The sequence below is a fragment of the Oryza sativa genome, chromosome 1 (assembly GCF_034140825.1).
Source record: "Oryza sativa Japonica Group chromosome 1, ASM3414082v1".
Taxonomy (NCBI): domain Eukaryota; kingdom Viridiplantae; phylum Streptophyta; class Magnoliopsida; order Poales; family Poaceae; genus Oryza; species Oryza sativa.
This window is the reverse complement of record NC_089035.1, coordinates 34,721,288-34,742,611: the sequence shown is the minus strand read 5'-3', so window position 1 is coordinate 34,742,611 and position 21,324 is coordinate 34,721,288. Positions and strand designations below refer to the sequence as shown.

The 21,324-nt window shown below is 45.6% G+C and overlaps 2 protein-coding genes and 1 pseudogene across 2 annotated transcripts; 1 reads left to right on the top strand and 2 right to left on the bottom strand.

Annotated features, from left to right (window-relative positions):
* Positions 1-109: 109 nt before the first annotated feature.
* On the top strand, positions 110-1,924 carry LOC4327541 (large ribosomal subunit protein bL34c). The gene is made up of 2 exons (XM_015759398.3): positions 110-377; positions 1,492-1,924. Exons 1-2 carry the CDS (start codon positions 134-136, stop codon positions 1,749-1,751), a joined length of 504 nt encoding a protein of 167 aa, XP_015614884.1. The 5' UTR covers positions 110-133; the 3' UTR covers positions 1,752-1,924.
* Positions 1,491-3,998, bottom strand: LOC4327540 (cytochrome P450 CYP94D108-like; annotated as a pseudogene).
* Positions 3,999-19,034: 15,036 nt separating this feature from the next.
* Positions 19,035-21,026, bottom strand: LOC4327539 (cytochrome P450 CYP94D108). The gene has a single exon (XM_015769163.3). It carries the CDS (start codon positions 20,686-20,688, stop codon positions 19,153-19,155), a length of 1,536 nt encoding a protein of 511 aa, XP_015624649.1. The 5' UTR covers positions 20,689-21,026; the 3' UTR covers positions 19,035-19,152.
* Between the last annotated feature and the right edge of the window lie 298 nt (positions 21,027-21,324).

The window sequence follows — 21,324 nt, the reverse complement described above, 5'->3', positions numbered from 1 at the left end:
GGCCTAACATGAGTGGGCCTAAGACGAAGGCCCATGATTTGGCCCAAGAATCGCATCTCGTCGTGGATAAGACGATAAAGCAACATTGTGTGGGGATAGCCATAGCCCTGCACCGCACCTCGACTCCCCAAACATGGCGCTCGCCCTCGTCTCGCCAATGGCGGCTCTCTCACTCCACTCCGGGAGGATCTCAGCGGCGGCTATCGGCGGCGGCCTCCGCTCTCGCAGGGCATCCCCGATGGGCGCCGCCGCCACCCCGTTCCTCCGGAGCTCCTTCGTCTCCTCCTCCTCCACGTCATCCGCCTCCGCCTCCCCCGCCGCGCTCTCTGCCGCGGTCTCGGCGTCGCTGACCTTCACCTCTGCCTCCTCATTTGCTGGTGAGAATGTGTACTTTACTCGTTCCTGATTCGCTTCGTTCTGTTGCTACCATTTGGGTTGGGGAACTAGATGGAGGAGAGAGTTGCCTGCAAAGAGAAAGGGAGGAATGAACTTTTGTGCTGCTGGTTTCGGCTTTAAGTACTGTACAATGGAGTGTTTATACTGTCAGATAGGTAGCGTGTACAGTTAATCAGTGCTTAATGTCAGAAGATAACTAAACTAAACTAGCGATTTTAATGCAATTGATATATTTGAAAGTTCTGATGGTATTCTGGCAATTTCCTGAGAAATCTTAAATTCAAACTCTGCCGTACTTGTTAGCTGCTGTACGCAGCTTGTTATAATCTGCAATGTCTGATCCTAAAGCCCACGCATTCTTATAGTTAACCATGTGCTAGAGAATTTTGCTTAAGATGTGGATTCCGATTAAGATTAAAAAAAATCACTTGTTTACACATCCAGTTTTTTAGTGTAAGAACGTGTATATATATTCATAATTCAGTGATTAGTTCTAGATGGTTCCATGTTAGGAAACCTACACGGCTGAAAGTTTCTTTTCTTCCTCCATGTACTGTGATACTGATATTGTGATTTCCAGTAGTGCCAGATGGACTGTAGATTGTAGTACATTCTTGCGACAGAATCATGAAAACATCACAAAAACTCAGGAAACTCCACTTTTTGGAGCGAGCGCATGAGCTTAATTTAGTAAACTCATTATGAAATATATCATCTAACATAATTATACTACGAACTAACGAAATCACTGAATCAAGAACGTTTAACTGGACAACTCAACTTTTTAAACAGTTCAGTTACAATTAATAGCCTTGCCACCTAAAGCAAAACCAAAATGCTCCTAAAACAAGCCAATAACGTTAGATTAAAGGAACTATTGCAATGATATTATCCTTTTGGAAAATGAACTGTACTTTACATACTAGAGTTTTTTTCCAAATGATCTTAGAGAACAAAAACACAAACTAAGGGCAATCAAATAGCCGGTTTCTGTGCTGTACTGTTGTATTTAGCAAATCCATGTTCTTATGTATCAAACCATATTTGTTCCAACCTACAAATGATTTCAGTATCCTAATATGTTACATATTTCAGGTTCATCTTTGGGAATTGAATTCAGCTACAACAGAGTTACAACAGGAAGATCCCGGATTCTGCAGATTAGGGCTGGAAAGGCTGCTCTGTGCATGACCAAGAGAAATAGATCTAGGAAGTCGCTTGCCCGTACACATGGTTTTCGCAGACGGATGAGGACTACTGCCGGAAGAAAGGTCCTGAAGCGCAGACGCGCCAAAGGAAGAAGGGTTCTCTGCACAAAGACGAACTCCCCCACTGGGAAGAAACGAATGTTCTGATTGAATCGCATTCTAAGTCGCTCTTTGTCACAATTGTAAGTGTATTTTTTTATCCCACGTTCTCGGTTATACTCAACCATAACAATTGGTGCAAATCCTTCACCCGGTGTCCGGTTAATGTGTGAAGTACATTATCAACACAAATTCAAGTTAGCCTTTTTGCTTGTGCAGTATTTAGTAGTTGTTTGCTGTGGGAATATGTTCTCCTTGATCTGCATTGCCATGGTTTTCCTCTGATCTATCTTGACTGCATTCTGAGCATAGATTTTGCCAAAGGGCCTAAATGCTAACTTGAGCAGTTGCTCAAATAAACTCATCAATTTTTCTATTCTGTAGTAGAACGTCCCTTTTATTTTCTGATACAGTCCAGTGAATTTTAATATTCAGATCATCTCATCATAGTCACTCCATGCTCCACTGTGTAACACAATTTATCCACCTCCTCTGTGCCAATCTCTTTGGTACACACTTATTTGTAAAACAACCTGATTGCCCATCCAATCCTCTGTCACCTTATAATTTTGCTACTATCAGGCGAAAAAATGGATAATATCCAGAACTCAACCTGGAATAAATGAAAGGCAACAAGTAGCAAAGAGAACATTTACATTCTAACAAACTGAATCCCTCCTCTTCTTCACTCGCATCGGCAAGCCGCCTTCCATCCTCAAGGTCACCGAGAACACAAGCCCTGGCCGTCCCTCGCCGCCGACGAACCTGAAGCTGAACCTCTCGAACACGCACGCCGCGATGGACTTCATCTGTATGTATGCCATCTCCTTGCCGAGGCACATCCTCGGCCCGCCGTGGAACACCGGGTACTTGAACGGGCTCTCCGGCCGGAACACGCCGTCCTCGTCGAGCCACCGCTCCGGCCTGAACTCCTCGCAGTCCGCGCCCCATAACTCCTCCAAGCGCGCCATGGCGTACGCGCTGTAGGTGACCTGCCATCCTTTGCCGACGAACGTGCCGTCCGGCAAGACGTCGTCGTTCTGGCAGCAGTGCGAGTCCATGGCCACGGGCGGGTACAGCCGCATCGCCTCCGTGATGGCCGCGTGCAGGTAGTGCATCTCGCGCAGCTCGTCAAAGCTGAACGCCGCCGCGTCCGTGCTCCCGCTCGACGCGCGCACCGCGCGGATCTCGCGCGCGATCCTGTCCTCCACGTCCGGCTGGCCGGACACCAGCCAGAAGAACCAGGTCAGCGCCGACGACGTCGTGTCGCGCCCGGCGAGGACGAAGTTGGTGCCACGTCGCGGAGGCTCTCGTCGCTGTGCTTGCCGGTCGCGGCGAAGCGCGACAGGAAGTCGTCCTTGCGCGCCAGCCCCGCCGCGCCCCTCTCCCTCCGCTCGCGGACGATCCTGTCGGCGTAGCCATGGATCGTGGCGAGCGCCTCCCGCATCCGCCTCTCCGGCTCCAAGTCGAGCAGCCTCTTGGCGCGCCATGCCCACTCGACCGGCGACATGAACCGCGCCATGAGGATGTTCTGCGCGTCGTTGAAGGCGCGCAGGAACTCGGTCCGCGCGTTCGTCCCCATCCCCTCCTCGGTGAGGCACGCCGGGTCCTCGTCGAAGGCGACGCAGCAGACGTTGTCGAACGCGAAGCGCTCGAGCACGTCCTGCTCGTCCAGCGTCCGGCCGTCGCGCTCCGCCCGCGTGAGCAGCGGCAGCAGCCTATCGACGACCTCGGACCTGACGGTGTCGACCACGAAGTTCCTCAGCGAGCGCTTGTTGAACTCGTAGCTGGCGGCCTTCCGCTGCCACAGCCACTGGTCGCCGTCGGAGTTGAAGATGCCGTGGCCGAGGAAGTCCTCCATGACTGACACCACGTACTCCCCCTTGGAGTAGTTCTGGAAGTTGGTCTTGACGATGTGTTCGACGTTGGCCGGGTTGCCGGTGATGGCGCCGGCGATGAGGCCGAAGCCCTTGAAGTTGAAGGACATGGTGTGCGTGGGGCAGCGCGCCACGACGCCGGCCGACCACTCGAGGAGGCGGTGCTGGTTCCTGACGAAGTGTGGCAGTATGCCGACGATCGGGTAGGCCTTGAGGCCGTCGGCGCGAGGCTGCTTCCTGGTGCTGCCATGGCGCAGGCAGAGGAAACAGAGCAAAGGAAACAGCAAGAGGAGGAGCAGGGGAACGGATGAAGTCAACGAGAGCTCTGTGCCCATGTCGAATTGGTGATTTTGGATTGGACGATGGAGATGCCAGCCTCGTGAAGTCCGCAGAGGCGCAGATTATGGAGTGATGTTGCTTATTTGATTAAGTTAGTCGATTTGTTGAGTGCGAGAATTTTCAGAATATGCCATCGAATTCGCACTACTTTCAGAATATGCCATCCAATTCATGCTACTTTCAGAATACGCCATCGGAGCACGAATTTCCTTTGTTCCGTGCCACTCTGTCTCTTCCGTTCGTAGCACCGTCGTCTTCTCCGCCCGGCACCGCCGTCGTCAGTCCGCCACCGCCCGCGCCGACACCCGTCCGTCGCCGGCATCGTCCATCCTCGTTGGCGTCCATCGTCGTCGTCCACGGCATGGCGTGGGCGCGGAGGGAGGCGAGCGCGACGCGAGTACTAGCAGCGGGGCGAGCGCGGCCGCGAGTGCTAGCAGCGGCTGCGGCGGCGGGCGAAGCTGACTGTCTGCGTCTGCGTCTACTACCGCCCGGGACTGGACCTCGTGTGCGCGCCTTGTGAATTTTGAGGCACCGTTCGTTCCAGGGTGTTTGGGGAGATTGAGTCTCGTTTTCCGCGCGCACGCTTTTCAAACTACTAAACGGTGCGTTTTTTGCAAAAAATTTCTATAGGAAAGTTGCTTTAAAAAACCATATTAATCCATTTTTGAAATTTAAAATAGTTAATACTTAATTAATCATGAGCTAATGGCTCACCTCGTTTTGCGTATCTTCTCAATCTCCTCAATCCCCTTCCCCTCAAACACACCCTGAGAGTAGAGGGCGGCCGGTAAAAACTCCTTGTATGTTGTTGCTGCTGCACGTACTTGGTCCAGATGATGAGTGTGAATTGGCAAGGACGGAAGGGAACGGAATGGGTAGGTAGTAGTTGGATACTTGGATTGTTCAGAGGAGGACGTCGGACTTGGCGGGGAGTCGCTTGTAGAAGTTGAAGGGGACGGATGGTGAGCGCGGCCGCGAGTGTTAGCAGCGGCTGCGGCGGCGGGCGAAGCGGCGGCTGCGGCTGCGGGCGAAGCGGCTGCGGCTGCAGAATGGGGCGGCGGCGGGGAAGGGGTGGGGGAGAAGCCCCTTGTGGATGGTGGGGCGAGGCGGAATGCGGCAGCTGTGTACAATGGGGGGGCGGCGTCCGTGGTGGTGGGGAGGAAGATGAGGAGGACGAGGACAGGGCACCCTCGCCGGCATGCTCCAGCCGGAGGACGCGATGCGCGGGCGGTGGAGGACGACGATGGCGGTGACGGCGAACGGACAACGCCGTGGCTGACACGGGCGCGCGCGGCGCGGGCGGTGGACAACGACGATGCCGACGACTGACGCCGGCGCGGGCGGTGGCGGACTCCTTCCCTCCGCGCCCACCGAGCCGTGGACGACGATGACGACGACGGACGCCGACGAGGATGGACGATGCCGGTGATGGACGGACGCCGGCGCGGCTGACACGGGCACCGGCGGCGAACGGCGCCGGGCGGAGAAGACGACGGAGCTATGGACGGAAGAGACGGAGTGGCACGGAACGAAGGAAATTCGTGCTCCGATGGCGTATTCTGAAAGTAGCACGAATTGGGTGGCATATCCTGAAAGTAGTGCGAATTCGATGGCATATTCTGAAAATTCTCAACTGTTGATGCTTAATCAACGGTCCAACATTGAACTGGGTTACTACTTTGGCCTCAATAAGTTAGACGAAAAATGCTTCGTGTTCTTATCCAAATATCTCAGTCACCTCCTCCACCACACATTCCCTCTTCTCAAAGTCTCTCTCTTTTCAACGCCTCTACACAGGGGGTTGCAAGCCAAGGCGAGGCATCGTCGCTGGTGTCGACACCGGAGCAAGGCGGCACGTGATAGGGAGGAGGTACTCGACCTCGCTGGCGGCCACATGACGGCAGCGGGGCAAGGCTGCGCGTGGTAGGGAGGAGGCGATGGACCTCGTCGGCAGCCACACGACAGCGGCGGGGCAAGGCGACGCATGGGAGGGAGGAGGCGATGGACCTCGTCAGCGGCCACATGGCGGGGTAGACAACATAGGATTGAGGAGGAGGTGCTGGACCTCGCCAGCGATCACACGGCGGCAGAGTGCAGATAACGCAGGATTGGGGAAGAGGCGCTGGACCTCGCCGACGGCCACACAACAACGATGGTGATGTGGCAGAGGTGCTAGATTTGGCTGTCGGTGAGGACTGGACAATGCGACTGGTCTTGGGCGAGGTCGCCAACCTTGTGCCACTATTCTTCTCCCACAAGCATCAATTTCTTGATTCTAGCAGCTAGCCGTAGAAGAAGACAAAGATGGGTTCATTTTATTGGAGTTTTAGTGATGTTGCAGCATATTGTTTTATCTTGTTGCATTTTATTGTATTAAGGTGTTTAATTTTGTTTGGATTTGGTGTTGCATTTTACTGATTCTTAGTGTTGCAAGCAACCTATTTCAGATGTTGCATTTGATTGAAACAATTTTGTTCAAGCAATGAAACATTTTTCCTCGATTGATGAAACATCTGAAACATTTTCATCGAAACATTTTTCGTGGAGTGGTGCAACATGTGAAACACTTTGTGATAATATAGTGCAACACCGTCCGATCTTTTGTAATAGATCGGACGTCTAATTTGTAGCAGCCTCCAAGTTGAGAGTGCTTCTAGATCTAAATTTCTACACACTTTTGTGGACTTCTATGTTTATGAACTGTTTTTCTTTCTTTTTTTTTTGCAAACCCGGCTAGAGATGCCGACCAATTTTATTAAGGATTAGGAGATAGTTTCGTATGGTAAAGCAACAAACATAGTTGTGCATATCATCTACTATCCTTTACAACACACCGAAGAAAAGAGGAGAAGATGAACAATGTTAAATGTGGCAAAGAATAATGGTCATGAAATTAGTTTGAGCTAATTCAAATCCCATGAGAAGCAACGGTCTACTTCTTATCTACTTCCTCCACCTCAGAATAGGTTAATCTATTACGAATGTGATATATTCGTCAGATTTACAGAACTAGAATATGTGACATCCCGTAATAGATTAACTTATTCTGGTACGGAAAAAGTATAGTTTCAAGGGAAATCCCCCCCCCAAAAAAAAGAAGACTCTTTGATCACGAAGGGCCAGACGATGAACATTGGATGCAATCAGAAACGAGTTTGTCCTCGTCCTTGGTTCCCGCGCCGCTCTACCACGTAAGAGCTTTGATTGGGATAATATTAGAATTTTCCCAACATGGGCACGCCGAAAGTCATGTGGACTTCGGGAGCTCATGTAGTCATATGTAATGATGATGAGAGAGGGTGTCATGTGGGGAATGCACTACGTCCGCAGGCGCAAGGATCAGCGACAACAGCAAAACGGCAAACAGTAGATACGCAGGATTTGTTTTCGTTTGTTTCAGAGTCTGTTAAAGTTTGTTAGTTTGATCTTTATCTCTAAGAGTTTGTTAGATGGCATTGTAATCTTTACTTAAAGGGCCAGTATGGCGCATGGAAAAAACAAGCAATCAGAAAACCAATCTATCGCTCCTTTCCTGCCTCGCTAGTGCGGCGCCGATCACGGCACCTCCGCGCCGGCAAGGTCCAGGACCACGCCCGGTTACTTCGTTCAAATACTCCCTTCGCCGTAACCCTCCTTCCAATCTCCTAGCCCGTGACAGAGGGCAAGAATATGCGACCTTCAGATGTTGGCCAAAGATTCGCATATCATTGGTCATCCTCTCCATCTCCGGTGAACTCCAATGAGCTAATTTTGTGATAACAAATGGTTGAGTTGGGTTACAGGGTGGGAGGATAAATGAATTCTCTAGCATTTGATTCTTTACTAACAAAGAATTTATTGGTACACTTGCAAAGTACCCTAGAAAATCGAAGCAAAAGTTTGCTAATTGATTTAGATGGATCCTTTGTGGTTGAGTCCAAAAAGAGAAAGAATATTGCCACAAACGGACAAGGTTAGGAGGAGGAAGAGGGGGAGCTTTTGAGTCTAGAAGGATGCTCGGAACGACAACTAAGAGACGGTTGGTGATGAGCACAGTGGAAAAAACGAGGACATGGTGGTGCCATCGGTGTAAATGGTTAGAAGACGATATGTAAGATCAATGATAAGGGAACCAAGGGAAAAGTGGTCAGGAGGCCCGGCAACTTGATGTGGCTGGGGAGGAAGAGGTAGTGGTTATGAGGTGACGGTTGTCCGCGATGATGGTGCCATTGGAGTGGCCAACAGAGATGAGGACAATGCAACAGATGAAGAGCCCAGTAGAGGTGACGATGACATGTTGTCTTCTCGTTTGGATTTGTTTATTAGATGAAAAATAGGTAGAGAATGGTGTCCATGGTTTGATCTTGATTCAAGGATCATAGAGACAACTGTTTGGAGGAGGAAAAACATTTCAATGCCATTTGGATGATCCCTTTACATAGAGTCCTTATATATAATTGTTATCACTTTTTGACGGATCCGGCTCCTCTGCCTTTAGGTGCTAAAGGCAGAGGAGCAAAGTAAAATGTGTCTTGTGCTACAGTGTAAAACAGTGATTTGCAGTTATTTATTGTAGCAACTGTGACAAACAATAGCGATCGATCTCGTTCGTTCGCTGTAAATCAGACGGCTGAGAATACCCTAAAGTCACAACACTGTATTTCTCTGACTTCACTGTGGGATCTCGTTTCCTTTTCGACGTATGAGAGTTGTAACTACATCTCGATGGTAGAAAGTATTTTTTTTAACATCTAAGATCACTAGGTGTATGCATGTTTTTCTATAGTTGTATAATTTGTTTTATAAAATTTGACAGGATATATTTTAAAATTTTGGAAAGGGAGAGACCGGATAGTCAGATAGATTTTAAAATTTTGCTCGTGTTGCCAACCGCCAAACGCAGCTGCAGAACTAACTTAAGCCCAGCCCCCAACTGCCCAATAGTGTGGCCGTGTGGGCTATAACGCCCATTCGCCGCTCGGAGAAAAACAAGAACATCAATCAGGGCAAGTTTTATAAAAAAGGTGAATGTTGCATCTAATCTTGACCACATCATCAACTAATAAATGTAGAGGTAACATGTACAATATATCACATCTATACTAATTCTAATACACTAGCCCCAATATTTGTTTGCCCAATCTACTCTTCCTCTCTCTCCTTTTGTCTTGAATTTTGTGTAGTGGTTACCTCTTGCATAAGAGGTGGCTCATTTTCTCTCTCATCTCATCTCTCCACCTATAGATGGCCATGTGGGCCGCCCGGCACGGCAAGGCCCAGCCCAGCCGTGCCTGGGCCGAGGATTGTCAGGCCGGCACGGCCCGACCGACGCACCGGGCCGTGCCGTGCCAGCCCACGTGCCGCACTCGCGGCCCAGGCATGGCCCAACACGTCTCGGGCCGTGCCGGGCCGGCCCAAAGGCATGATGGGCCATCGTGCGTTTCCTCAGAATAAGTCTAATTTTCCTCCCTCCTATTGGGTTATGAGTATATATATATATATATATATATATATATATATATATATATATATATATATATATATATATATATATATATATATATATATATATATATATATATATATACTCATATTCTTCTATGGCAATAACAAAGCCAACATCAAGCTCGATAACATTGATATCGAAGTCTGAGATTGAAGGTTCGTCGGAGTTGTCTTCATAGGTAGCATAGACAACATTTTGAGGTTTTGTCCTAGGCCTAGAATCTAGACTGACAGAAGGTCTAGACTGGAGAAAGGCTTTTTGTTTTGAAGCAAATGTTATCTCAACATCTCCGTCTGGTATTTCAATCAAGGATTCGACTTCTGATTGATCCATAGACTTAGGTTCAACAGCTTGAGATAAAACCCATTTCTCAGGCAGGGTGATCTCATCCCATTTCAGGGTTTTGGGGGTAGTACATATGTTATTAGGATTGGTTTGAAGGAGAGTGGTTAGGCCTTTTGGTGTATAATGTTTGGCACAAGGTGCTTAAGTTGTCATGGCTTTGTAGTAAACTCTGTAGGTAACGGAGATGTTTTCACTCCCTGGTTCTAGTTCATAACCAGATGTTTGTAAGTTGAGAGTGAGAACTTTATGGATATTTGTGTCTGAGAGGGATACAGAAAAATTAGGAAAGGTGTTAAAATAAACAGGACCATTACTGAGGCTGGCTTCTACCATGCCAAGTAAGGAATCTTTGAACCTTTTATTTCTGCAATCTCTTAGACAAGCCAGAACAGAGACGTTCAAACCCTTTCTAGTCAAGGATCTGAAAGCAACTTGTATAAGACCAAAGTGAAGGTAGTGATATTGATGTTTAGCTATTATAGAATTGATTTCTCTTTCTGAAAGAAGATGCAGGGTTTCATGCAAAGAACTAATTGGAATAGTTTTTTCAATTGTTTTAATATAGTAGTCACTAAGTAATGAAAAAGTACCTACATGATATATTTCCTTAATATTAACCTTAGGAATCTTCCAGTTGGAAATACTTTTCTCAATATCCTCAAAAGATATAGATGAAACATTTAGACTAAAGATAAGAGAACTTTGGCACAAAGAAATGAGAGAACAAAGGAAGAACATCTTTTTCTTTGATTGGTATGAAAGTAGCCAAGTCAGACACTTCGAAGAATTCTTCAAAGGAAAAAACATGATGAAAAAAGAGCAAAAATCCGAAGCAGAAGATTTAACTGTTATCAAGAAGGTTTCTATAGAATGGGAGACAACCAGTGGAAACAAGGTAGACTCTGTTCATCCTCCATTTGAATCCATTCAATTATCTCATAATGGAGGAAAAGCTTGTCCACTAAAAAGTATTTCTAAAAATACATATAGAGAAACAGCAAAGGTTGAACACATAGGACATTTGGTAGAACAACAAAATTATGCAAATATATCTCTACGTTCTCTTGGTCAACAAACAGATCGAATAGAGACAACCCTTATGGAAGGCTACAAAACAGGAAGACCTGAGGTAAAGATAAATATTCCCTCTAATTCTCAGTCTTCGAGTTCTCAGTCTGTTAGTCCTATGTTTGTCCCAACAATTGATCCTAACATCAAACTTGGAAAACAAAAGGCTTTTGGACCCGCAATTTCTGAAGAACTAGTCAGTGAGCTAGCCTAAAAACTAAATAATTTAAAAGTAAATAAAAATATCAATGAGATTTCTGATAATGAAAAATATGATATGGTCAACAAGATTTTTAAACCTTCTACTCTTACTTCCACAACTAGGAATTATTACCCTCGACCAACTTATGCAGACCTACAGTTTGAGGAAATGCCTCAGATTCAAAATATGACTTACTACAATGGCAAAGAAATTGTAGAATGGAACTTAGATGGCTTTACTGAATATCAAATCTTTACTTTATGTCATCAAATGATTATGTATGCTAATGCCTGCATAGCTAATGGAAACAAAGAAAGAGAAGCTGCCAATATGATTGTCATTGGGTTTTCTGGTCAATTAAAAGGATGGTGGAATAATTATTTAAATGAAACTCAAAGACAGGAGATTCTTTGCGCAGTTAAAAGGGATGATCAAGGAAGGCCATTGCCCGATAGAGATGGTAATGGGAATCCAACCGGTAACATTTCTGATGCCTTAGCCACTTTAATCTATAACATAATTTCTCACTTTGCCGGAAACTATCATGATATCTATAAAAAAAATAGAGAGCAATTGATAAATTTAAAATGTAAAACAATGTCAGATTTTAGATGGTATAAAGATACTTTCTTGTCAAAACTATATACCCTACCAGAACCTAATCAAGACTTTTGGAAAGAAAAATATATTTCTGGTTTACCTCCTTTATTTGCTGAAAAGGTTAGAAATTCCCTAAGAAAAGAAGGGGGAGGGAGTATAAATTATCACTATCTAGATATTGGAAAAATCACACAAAAGATACAATTAGTAGGGGCTGAGCTTTGCAATGACCTAAAAATCAAAGATCAACTCAAAAAACAAAGGATTCTTGGTAAAAGAGAAATGGGAGATTTTTTGCTATCAGTTTGGTTTTCAAGATCCTTATGTCTATAGAAAAAGAAAAACCCATTCCAAACCTATGACAAAACCAAATGATAAAAGCAAGATGAGCTTTCAAGCTACCAAAAGAAAACCAAAAAGAATTTACAATAAGAATATAAGAACACAAGACACTGAAAGCAAAGAAACCATTTGTTACAGATGTGGCTTGAAAGGACACATAGCTAACAGATGTTTCAAATCCAAAGTTAAAAAAGAGATCCAAGCCTTGTTAGATTCAGAATCAGAAGATGTTAAAGAAAAACTTGAAGCAATACTAAATAATATAGACAATGACTCAAGTTCAGATGAAGAAAAAAATGCAGAGATTAATTGTTGCCAAGACAGTGGTTGCTCTTGTTATGAGCCAGATAATTCAGAAGAAGAGTCTGATGAAAATATACTCGTTTTAACCAGTTTAGAAGAATTTGTTCTCGATACTTTTGAAACCATTCAAGATCCAGAAGAAAAAAGAAGAGTTCTCGAAAAATTCCTTTCAAGAGTCAAGACTGATAAGGATAAACTAAAAAAGGATATTCAAAAGAGCAAATTCCTCTCTATTGATGAAGTGTTCAAAAGATTAGATGAACAGAAAAAGAAGAATGAGAAACCAGATTTGATCAGCCTATTCGAAGACCAAAAAATTATGAAACAATATTGAGAAGAAATAAGAAAGCGTCTATACATGTTAGAATTAAAAGAAGGATTCCATATGGAAGAAAAGGACGAACCAATTCAAGAAGATGATCAGGTTGTTGGAACCATTCAAAAATATATGAAGCAAAAATGGTACACAGAAGTTATGTATCGTTTTATAGACGGATCCTACTTTCAGTATATCACTTTAATTGATTATGGTGCTGATGTCAATTGCATTCGAGAAGGTATTATCCCTCATAAATATTTCTGTAAAGCCGCCCACAGAATTCGTGGGGCAGATGGAGGACTTTTAACAGTAGAATATCAAATCCCTGAAATCTATATTTGCATATCTGAAGTTTGCATTAAAACATCTTTTCTACTCGTTAAAAATCTTAAGCAAGATGTTATTTTAGGAACACCGTTTTTATCACTCATTCGTCCCTTCCTTGTCACAAACGAAGATATTCAATTTGAGATAATGGGCAAACAGGTGAGCCTAAGATTTTCGTCTAACACAGATGAGATTCTTGACCAGCTTGTTCAGACCAAAAGAGAACAAGTTGTGAATACAATATATCTACATGACAATTCCTTCCCATCATATCTTCCAAAATCTATGGACTTGCCAGGTAAGACATCATAGGAAGATAGATATTTATTAAAAGCTACTAAAAATTTTGAATATATATGCAGGGAAATGGCATCACAAAAGTCTGAATGGTTCACGAATATGAGTTCATGGAGACTGCCCCAACTGCCCAGAGGCCATGGAGAACGACTTAATCACAATTTCAGAGTAACAGAGCTACAACAAGGGTTATTAAACCTCTTGTGGCAGGCAAAAAACAAAAAAGAAAAAGCTCATGCCTTAAATGGCCTGGCATATTATTTCAAAAATTTCGTGCCCTCAGATCAAAAGATAACAGAAAAAAGGGCTAAACTACAAGATATCCCTCATCATGAGGAGAGGTTACTAGATTATCGCGAGGAGAAATCCCGTGATGGCCAAGATAAACTTCCCATGGAAGTTGAACAATCTATGGCAACAGATAAGAATACCAAGGTATTCTCAGATAAGATTTTGATCTCAACAGATCTTGCTTTGAGCATGGTTGCTTTCCACATAAATATCAATAACCTATTGCAATCTTTTCCACATAATAAACCATCATCATCCACAAAAAGGCATGATACCATTCCCCAAACACCATACATACTGCATAATCATCCCAATTCATTCCTTCCACAATATATACTCCGGACCCAGCCAAAAGCACCATGTAGATCTTGTGCCTACAAAGATTCTTGCCAAAAGAAACTTAAAAGCCAAAATCCCATGAGTACCACATACGAAAATCTCCAACCTAGATTAAGCTTCAAGACGGAGCAAACTTTATCTTGCTTTGGGCAAGACATCCTCGATCTTGTTTGGCAAAAGTTTAAGGAGAGACAAATGAAAATATTCCTTGGACTCCAAGATTATTTCTTTGATCTCTTAGAAGGAAGAGAAAGAAACCCAGCCATACGAGTAATCATATATATGCTCCCTCTCTTAAGGCTAGATGATCAGGCAATCTCTGACCCATCCTATAGATTCCTGGTTCTCAAAGCTGAGATAAATCTCCAAAGATTCCGGAACCTACCCACATACAACCATGAAGAAATATCTCTCCAAACTATTATAGATCATGGTCTTGTGAATTCCTTCTATGCAACCCTCGATCAGATCCTTCAATTTGATTTAGGAAGCGCTGTGAAAGATGTCTGCAGGAGACTTGGACATGGAAGATACAGGATTATCTTCTCCTCCATACCACCAAAATTCACACCACCTGTTCGTCCAGCAATTCATTATATATATATCATTAATGGACAATTTAATTTTCAAGAAGACGGTCCTAGCAAACTATCGGATGAAGAGGAAGAAATATATACAACAATTGCTAATCATGAAAATTGGAGATTATTTTCTGAAGCTGTAGAAATTGGAGATTATTATCTTTTTTTTTCAAGGTGTAGATCGAATTTAAGATTATTTTTTGGTGTATGCATCATAGATGTCAATATACTCTACATCGTTACTTTTTAAAGATTTTTTTTAAAAACCTATTAGCAGTGCATTTAGGAGAAAAGGTATACGAGGGGTCATCCCCTCAAGTAACTAGAATATATTCCCGCCAATTACAAAGGAGTGCACGTGAGTGAATTTGTTTTTTCTTTTGGATGACTAGTAATATACCCATGCTAAACGCTACATGCAATTTTATTTTATTTAATAATTTTCAAATTTTTATATTAGCAATCTATGCATTTGAGCTTAATTCAATTCATGTTGTACATCAAATGTATTTAACGGAAAGTACAATTATAAGATATTGTGTGGACACAATAAATCTTAACCAAAAATCAATTACATATAATCACATGGCAATATATGTTTAAAAATATGTTTAAAAAGTATAGATGTATTTCATTAACTTGTGGGCACAAACAAGTATAAAAAAATCCTGCAGGTAAATAACTACTCTAACGTGCTTAGCTTTTCAATGTTCCCTTAGGTCAATTCCATTCATTTTCCGTTTGGCTTATGTACTTAAAAAAATATTGATTTTTCTATGCGTGACACAAAGCACACGCCAGTCACTTCCCATTGAGCATATATCACGAGGGCGTGAATATAAACCGAAATAACAGTTTGATATGAAGCATATGTCAAATTAATAGTTTCACCATGTATAACAAGATAACAATTGTTGATCATCTCATTAATGTCTTCTTTCAAGATCTACATTGCACGGCTAATAAACTTTTAAGTATATCTTCCTCCCTTGCGCTACTCCCTCTATCCCATAAAAAATAAACCTATAACTAGACTTATGACCATATTCGTTGTAATAGGATAAGTCACATCCAATTCTAGATTCATTTTTTTTATGGAAGGAGTATATAGGATTGCATGTGGCTACACATTGTTTGCATGTTCCCATTATAAACTCCTTTTCCTTTTATTAGCATTTTCACAAAACTTTCGGCTCAGATAATATAAATTTCAACTCAAATCATACGAAACTTTCGACCATGGCCCCATAACTTTTATTTTGAATTACAAAAATTTCAACTCAAAATCAAACTTTCATTTAAAAACTCAAATACTTTATAGTCAAATCATACAACTGTGACATCAAACTTTTATTTTGAATCAAAAAATCAATTCAAAATCTCAAACTTTTCATATGAAAAGAGAAGGTGCTACTAAAAGGGAAGAAAGGAGTGTGTACTTTGGAATGCGGCAGTGCTAAATAGATAGCAGTTTGCGGTGCATGCAAAGAGAAAATTGTGTATCTATCATCGCATAAGATGGGATTCGCTCAAATACCATTGCTTAAATGGGCTTCGCTGGAATGTCATCCTCAACCAAGATGTCTTTGCTCAAATACCATCCCAGACGAAAATGCCCCTTAGCTATTCTTCTTCCTCCCTCTCTCCCTCCAATGGCTGAATAGGTCGCCGGCGGTCCGTCGCTCATGTCGTCATTGGCTGGCAAGTCGGAGCAGGGTGGCGGCGTGCGATGGCAGCCGGCAGAGACGACACAAGCGAGGCGGCGCGTGACGGCGGCCGACGAGTCGGGGCGTCTCCTCCCCCCCTCTCTCTCTCTCTCGTCGCGGCGGCGGCAGCACCGACCGCGACCACGACCGGCGAGGACGACAAGTCGGGGTTGGGCGGCGGCGCATGACGGTGGCCAGCCGAGACCACGCGAGCACGTGATGGCGGCTGGTGAGTCTGGTCGGGGCTGCAGTGCGCGACGATGTCCAAGATGACACGAGCGACGGCGGTGAGGCAGTGGAGCCGGTGGTGGTCGCCGGCGAACTATTCAGCTGATGGGATGGAAGGAGAGAGGAAGAAGAACTATGGGGCATTTTCGTCTGGGATGGTATTTGAACAAAGACACCTTGGTTGAGGATGGTATTCCAGCGAAACCCATTTAAACAATGGTATTTGAGCGAATCCCATTTTATACGATGGTAGATATACAATTTTCTCGCATGGAAACTATATGTGTATTAGAATTTCGAACCACGTATGGGTCTCCCTGTGTTAATTTGGATGCATAAATAAGGATAATTTGGTGTATTTATTATTTGATGAAATTTCTATTTGGTCTTAGGCCCACGCTGTGACGGACACTGTCGGGTTGTTACCATTCTGTAAGGGCATCCACAATATAGTCTAAAAGTGTCCATAAGCAATACAATATTTGTTTCAGCCACCTAGTAACATTGTGGAACTAGTCCATAGCAAAGAAATAACAAAAGCTACTCATAAGCATATGGGCTGCCCATAGAGAATAAAATATATTATTTGTCTCTACCTCTTCTCTCCTCCTACTACTATTTGCTATCCATATACATTGTGAATGTTACAATAGTTAAAGTTTGTATAAGTGGATCTATCTATATGGACTACTTTTGCTATATACATTGTTGTTGCCCTAAGAGCTGTGATGTGGGAGGCATCTTATCGAGATTGCTAAGGGGCGATCGATCGCCCCTAGCGATCAGGGTTCGGTCCCTCCTCCCTCCACCTGGTTTCTTTTTTGGTACCGCATTACTTTCCTATTTTAGTAAATTTGTGCACCAAAAGTTTGTACACCTCAAGTTTACACATCTAAAGTTTAGAGACCCAAAGTTTATAAGTCAAAAGTTTATATATCCGATTCAAATTTGAATTTAAATTGAAATATTTTTATATATAGTATTTCTATACATCTAAAGTTTATAGACCCAAAGTTTATAAGTCAAAAGTTTACATATCTGTTTTAAATTTGAATTTAAATTTAAATATTTTCTATATATAGTATTTCTATACACCTAAAGTTTATAGACCCAAAGTTTATAAGTCAAAAGTTTACATACCCGATTCAAATTTGAATTTGAATTCAAATATTAGTTTATAGACCCAAAGTTTATAAGTCAAAAGTCTGCATACCTGTTTCAAATTTGAATTTAAATTCAATTTTTTATATATAGTATTTCTATACATAAATTTTTCCAACTTTTATTTTTTTTAAAAAAAAATTTATAGTGTACTGTAATAGGAAGAGAAGAAGGGAAGGAGGAAGGAGTGTATAGCCGTATAGGGGGGAGGGGCGGGCGCCGCCCATTAGCTTTACCTGCATCTTATCCCCTTAGAGCAGGTACAATAACCGGCGGTACTGCTTCCACATAAGATTTTGTGATGATCTGGAGGAGAGAGGGGAAGAGAGAGAGAGAGAGAGAGTGAGCCGACGACTAATTTGTCGCCGGACTGCACGTGCCGGTCGAGGAGTTCGTGGGGCTCGCCTAGATGCTTGCGCTGCCTGCCTTCGTCGCCAACTCCTGCGGCCACTGGACCACCGCCCTCAGCCTCGCCGGCGTCGACGCACGGCCGCCGCGGTCTCCCACATCCGTCGCACGGTCCCCGTCACCCCTCGCCTGCACGGCTGACGCCATCTCCGACGCCCACCGCTCTCTTCCGCCTCCGCCGCGCGGCCCGGCCACCGTCGTCTCCGACGCCCACCGCACGGCCGCCGCCCTCTTCCGCCTCCGCCGCTCGGCCCAGCCGCCGCCGTCTCCAACGCCCGCCGCACGGCCGCCGCCATCTCCTGCGTCCGCCGCCGCTATTTTCCACCCCGCCGCCATCTCTGTTGCTCAAGAACCAAACAAAGAAGAGAAGACATGAACTGATGGGAGAAAGAGAGAGAAAGAGAATGGGAGGTAGCCGGTAGGAGAAGGTGGTGGGTCCCATGAAACAATAAAATATTCGTGTTATAGTATTTTTATTATAGACATTAGTTATATTGTTTACTATATATGACATGGCTGGTTTTTAAAGCCAACAACGGGCTATATTATTGACCTTGCTCTTAGCAGATTCTATCGAGGCCATAGCGACAAACAAAGACAAAAGGTAGTCCGTGTGATGGGGCAAACTTGACGCCACAGTGGAATCAAGAAAAAAAATCAAGTTCGCTCATCTTTGTGTGTTCGCAAAAAAGACAAGTCCGCTCACCCTTTTGCGCATTCGGAAAAAAAAGCAAGTCCGCTCACCGATTCGGCCAACCGAGTTGGACACGTTCCAGATTCTTGCCCACTCATCATTGATCAGCGGGGAAGGCGAGAGGATGAACCGATGAACACCGAGCACCAGGGGTTGTATCAGTTGCTCGGCCTTGTCTCCAGTTCCAACACCGCTCCGCCACGGCATACTTTTCGGCTGAGACGAAGTATTCAAATTTGCTCGATGTGGGCGCGCCATGGGCAGCCCATCAACTCGTGCAAATAGCTTCTCCTGCAAATCTGCAATCCTATATCCGACAACTCGTGCCCATCTCATTTCGCTCGGTGCGCCAAACACAGCCGCAGAACTCACGTGAATCCCGAAAAGCGTGGCTGTGTGTGGGCCATTCACCATTCGGGTAAAAAACCGGAGCACGACACCAGTTCTATTTTATTTCTCCAAACAAGCGAGAGCAATGATACACACATAAAGTATGGAGTCGACAAGTCCAGCTAGCCTAGCATCACGCTTGTTTGATTACTCCCTGATTGTCACTTTCATCGGCAAGCCACCCTCCATCCGCAGCGTAAGCGCGACCACGAGCCCAGGGTGCCCCTTGGCGTCGCCGGCGTACCGGAGGCTGAACTGCTCGAGCACGCACGCCACGATGGACTTCATCTGTATGTAGGCCATCTCCTTGCCTAGGCACATCCTCGGCCCCGCGTGGAACACCGGGTACTTGAACGTGCTCTCCGGCCGGAACGCGCCCGCCTCGTCCAGCCACCGCTCCGGCCTGAACTCCTCGCAGTCCGCGCCCCAGATGTCCTCCACGCGCCCCATGGCGTATGCGCAGTACGTCACCAGCCACCCTTTCCCCGCGAACGTGCCGTCCGGCAGGAACTCCTCCTCCTTGCAGCTGTGCGTGTCGAAGGGTACCGGCGGATACAGACGCATGGACTCGGTGATGGCCGCGTGGAGGTACTGCATGTCCCTCAGCTCGTCCAAGCTGAACGTCGCGCCACGCGTTCCCTCGCTGCCGGCCGACGACTGTCTCACCGCGCGGATCTCGCGCACGATCTTGTCTTCCACGTCGGGCCGGCCGGAGAGTAGCCAGAAGAACCAGGTCAGCGCCGAAGACGTCGTGTCGCGGCCGGCGAGGATGAAGTTGGTGACCACGTCGCGGAGGCTCTCGTCGCTGTGCTCGCCGCTCGCGGCGAAGCGCGACAGGAAGTCGTCGCGGCGCTCCAGCCGGGCCTCCCTTCTCTCCCTGCGCTCCCGGACGATCCGCTCCGCGTAGCCGTGGATCGTGGCAAGTGAATCCCTCATCCGCCTCTCGGGCTCCATGTTGAAGAGCTTCTTGATGCGCCACAGCGACTTGGCCGGCGAGTTGAACCGGTCCAAGATGGCGTTCTGCGCGTCGTTGAACGCGCGCATGAACTCCGCGCTCTGGGGCGCGGCCATGCTCTCCTCGGTGAGGCACGCCGGGTCCTCATCGAAGGCCACGCGGCAGATGTTGTCGAACGCGAAGCGCTCAAGCACGTCTTGCACGTCCAGCGTCCGTCCGTGGCGCCCCGCATACTCGAGCAGCGGCAGCAGCCTCTCGACGACCTCGAACCGGACGGTGTCCACCACGAAGTTCCTCAGCGAGCGCTTGTTGAACTCGTAACTGGCGGCCTTCCGCTGCCATAGCCACTGTTCGCCGTCGGAATTGAAGATGCCGTGGCCAAGAAAATCCTCGAGCAAGGACACGGCAAGCTCGCCCTTGGGGTAGTTACCAAAGTTAGCCTTGAGAATGTGCTCGACGTTGGCCGGGTTGGCGGTGATGACGCCGCCGGTGAGTCCGAGCTCCTTGAACGACATGGTGTGCGTGGGGCTGCGCTTCATGACGCCGGTCGACCACTCAAGGAAACGGTCCTTGTTATTGATGAAATGCGGCAGCGTGCCGACCACGGGGTAGGACTTGAGTCCATGGGTGCGAGGCTTCTTCTTGGGATCCTGGTGCAGGTAGAGGAAGTAGACGAGGGTGAGCAGGAGGATGAGCAGGAGAGAAGCTGAGGTTGAGGAGAGTTCCATGGCGACTGTGATATGATTTTGGCTTGAGACTTGCGAGTGGCTCAAGTGGTTGCGAGAAGAGGTGTGGACCTTTACGGTTGTGTGGCTGGAGACTACAAGCGAGTGAGCGACGAAGTGGTTTTCATTTATAAACAGTAAATCCAGTTCGTCAATTTTGCTAGTGGCGCAAGTGATTTGATCGCTGTAGACCTGTAGTTGGGATTAGAGGTCATAAGTCACTGTACTTAGGACAAGAATATATCGTGGATTTTTTTAGCTGGCAATCAGAGGTTGCAAGCCGTTTGCTTAATTAATTGATAGTCGATACGTCACCATGGGTTATATTTAGTCAAATTTATTTATTTTTCTTATTACGATATCCTAAATTCATTTTTCTTTCTTATGATAGAGACTGATTTGAGGGGCGTCTAGTACGTGGACGTTCGCGGCCCGCGAACGTTGCAACAACCTATGTATTGTACATCCGCATGTGGCAACCAGCGTGCATCGCTGCAAGCTAGAAAAACCAGCCCATGGGCTTCAACCTGTCTTTTTTTTGGAATAAGTTCACCGGAGGTTTCTCAACTTAACAGCGAGATTTTTTTAGGCCCCTTAACCACAAAACCAGAAATCTCCACCCCTAAACTATACAAAACC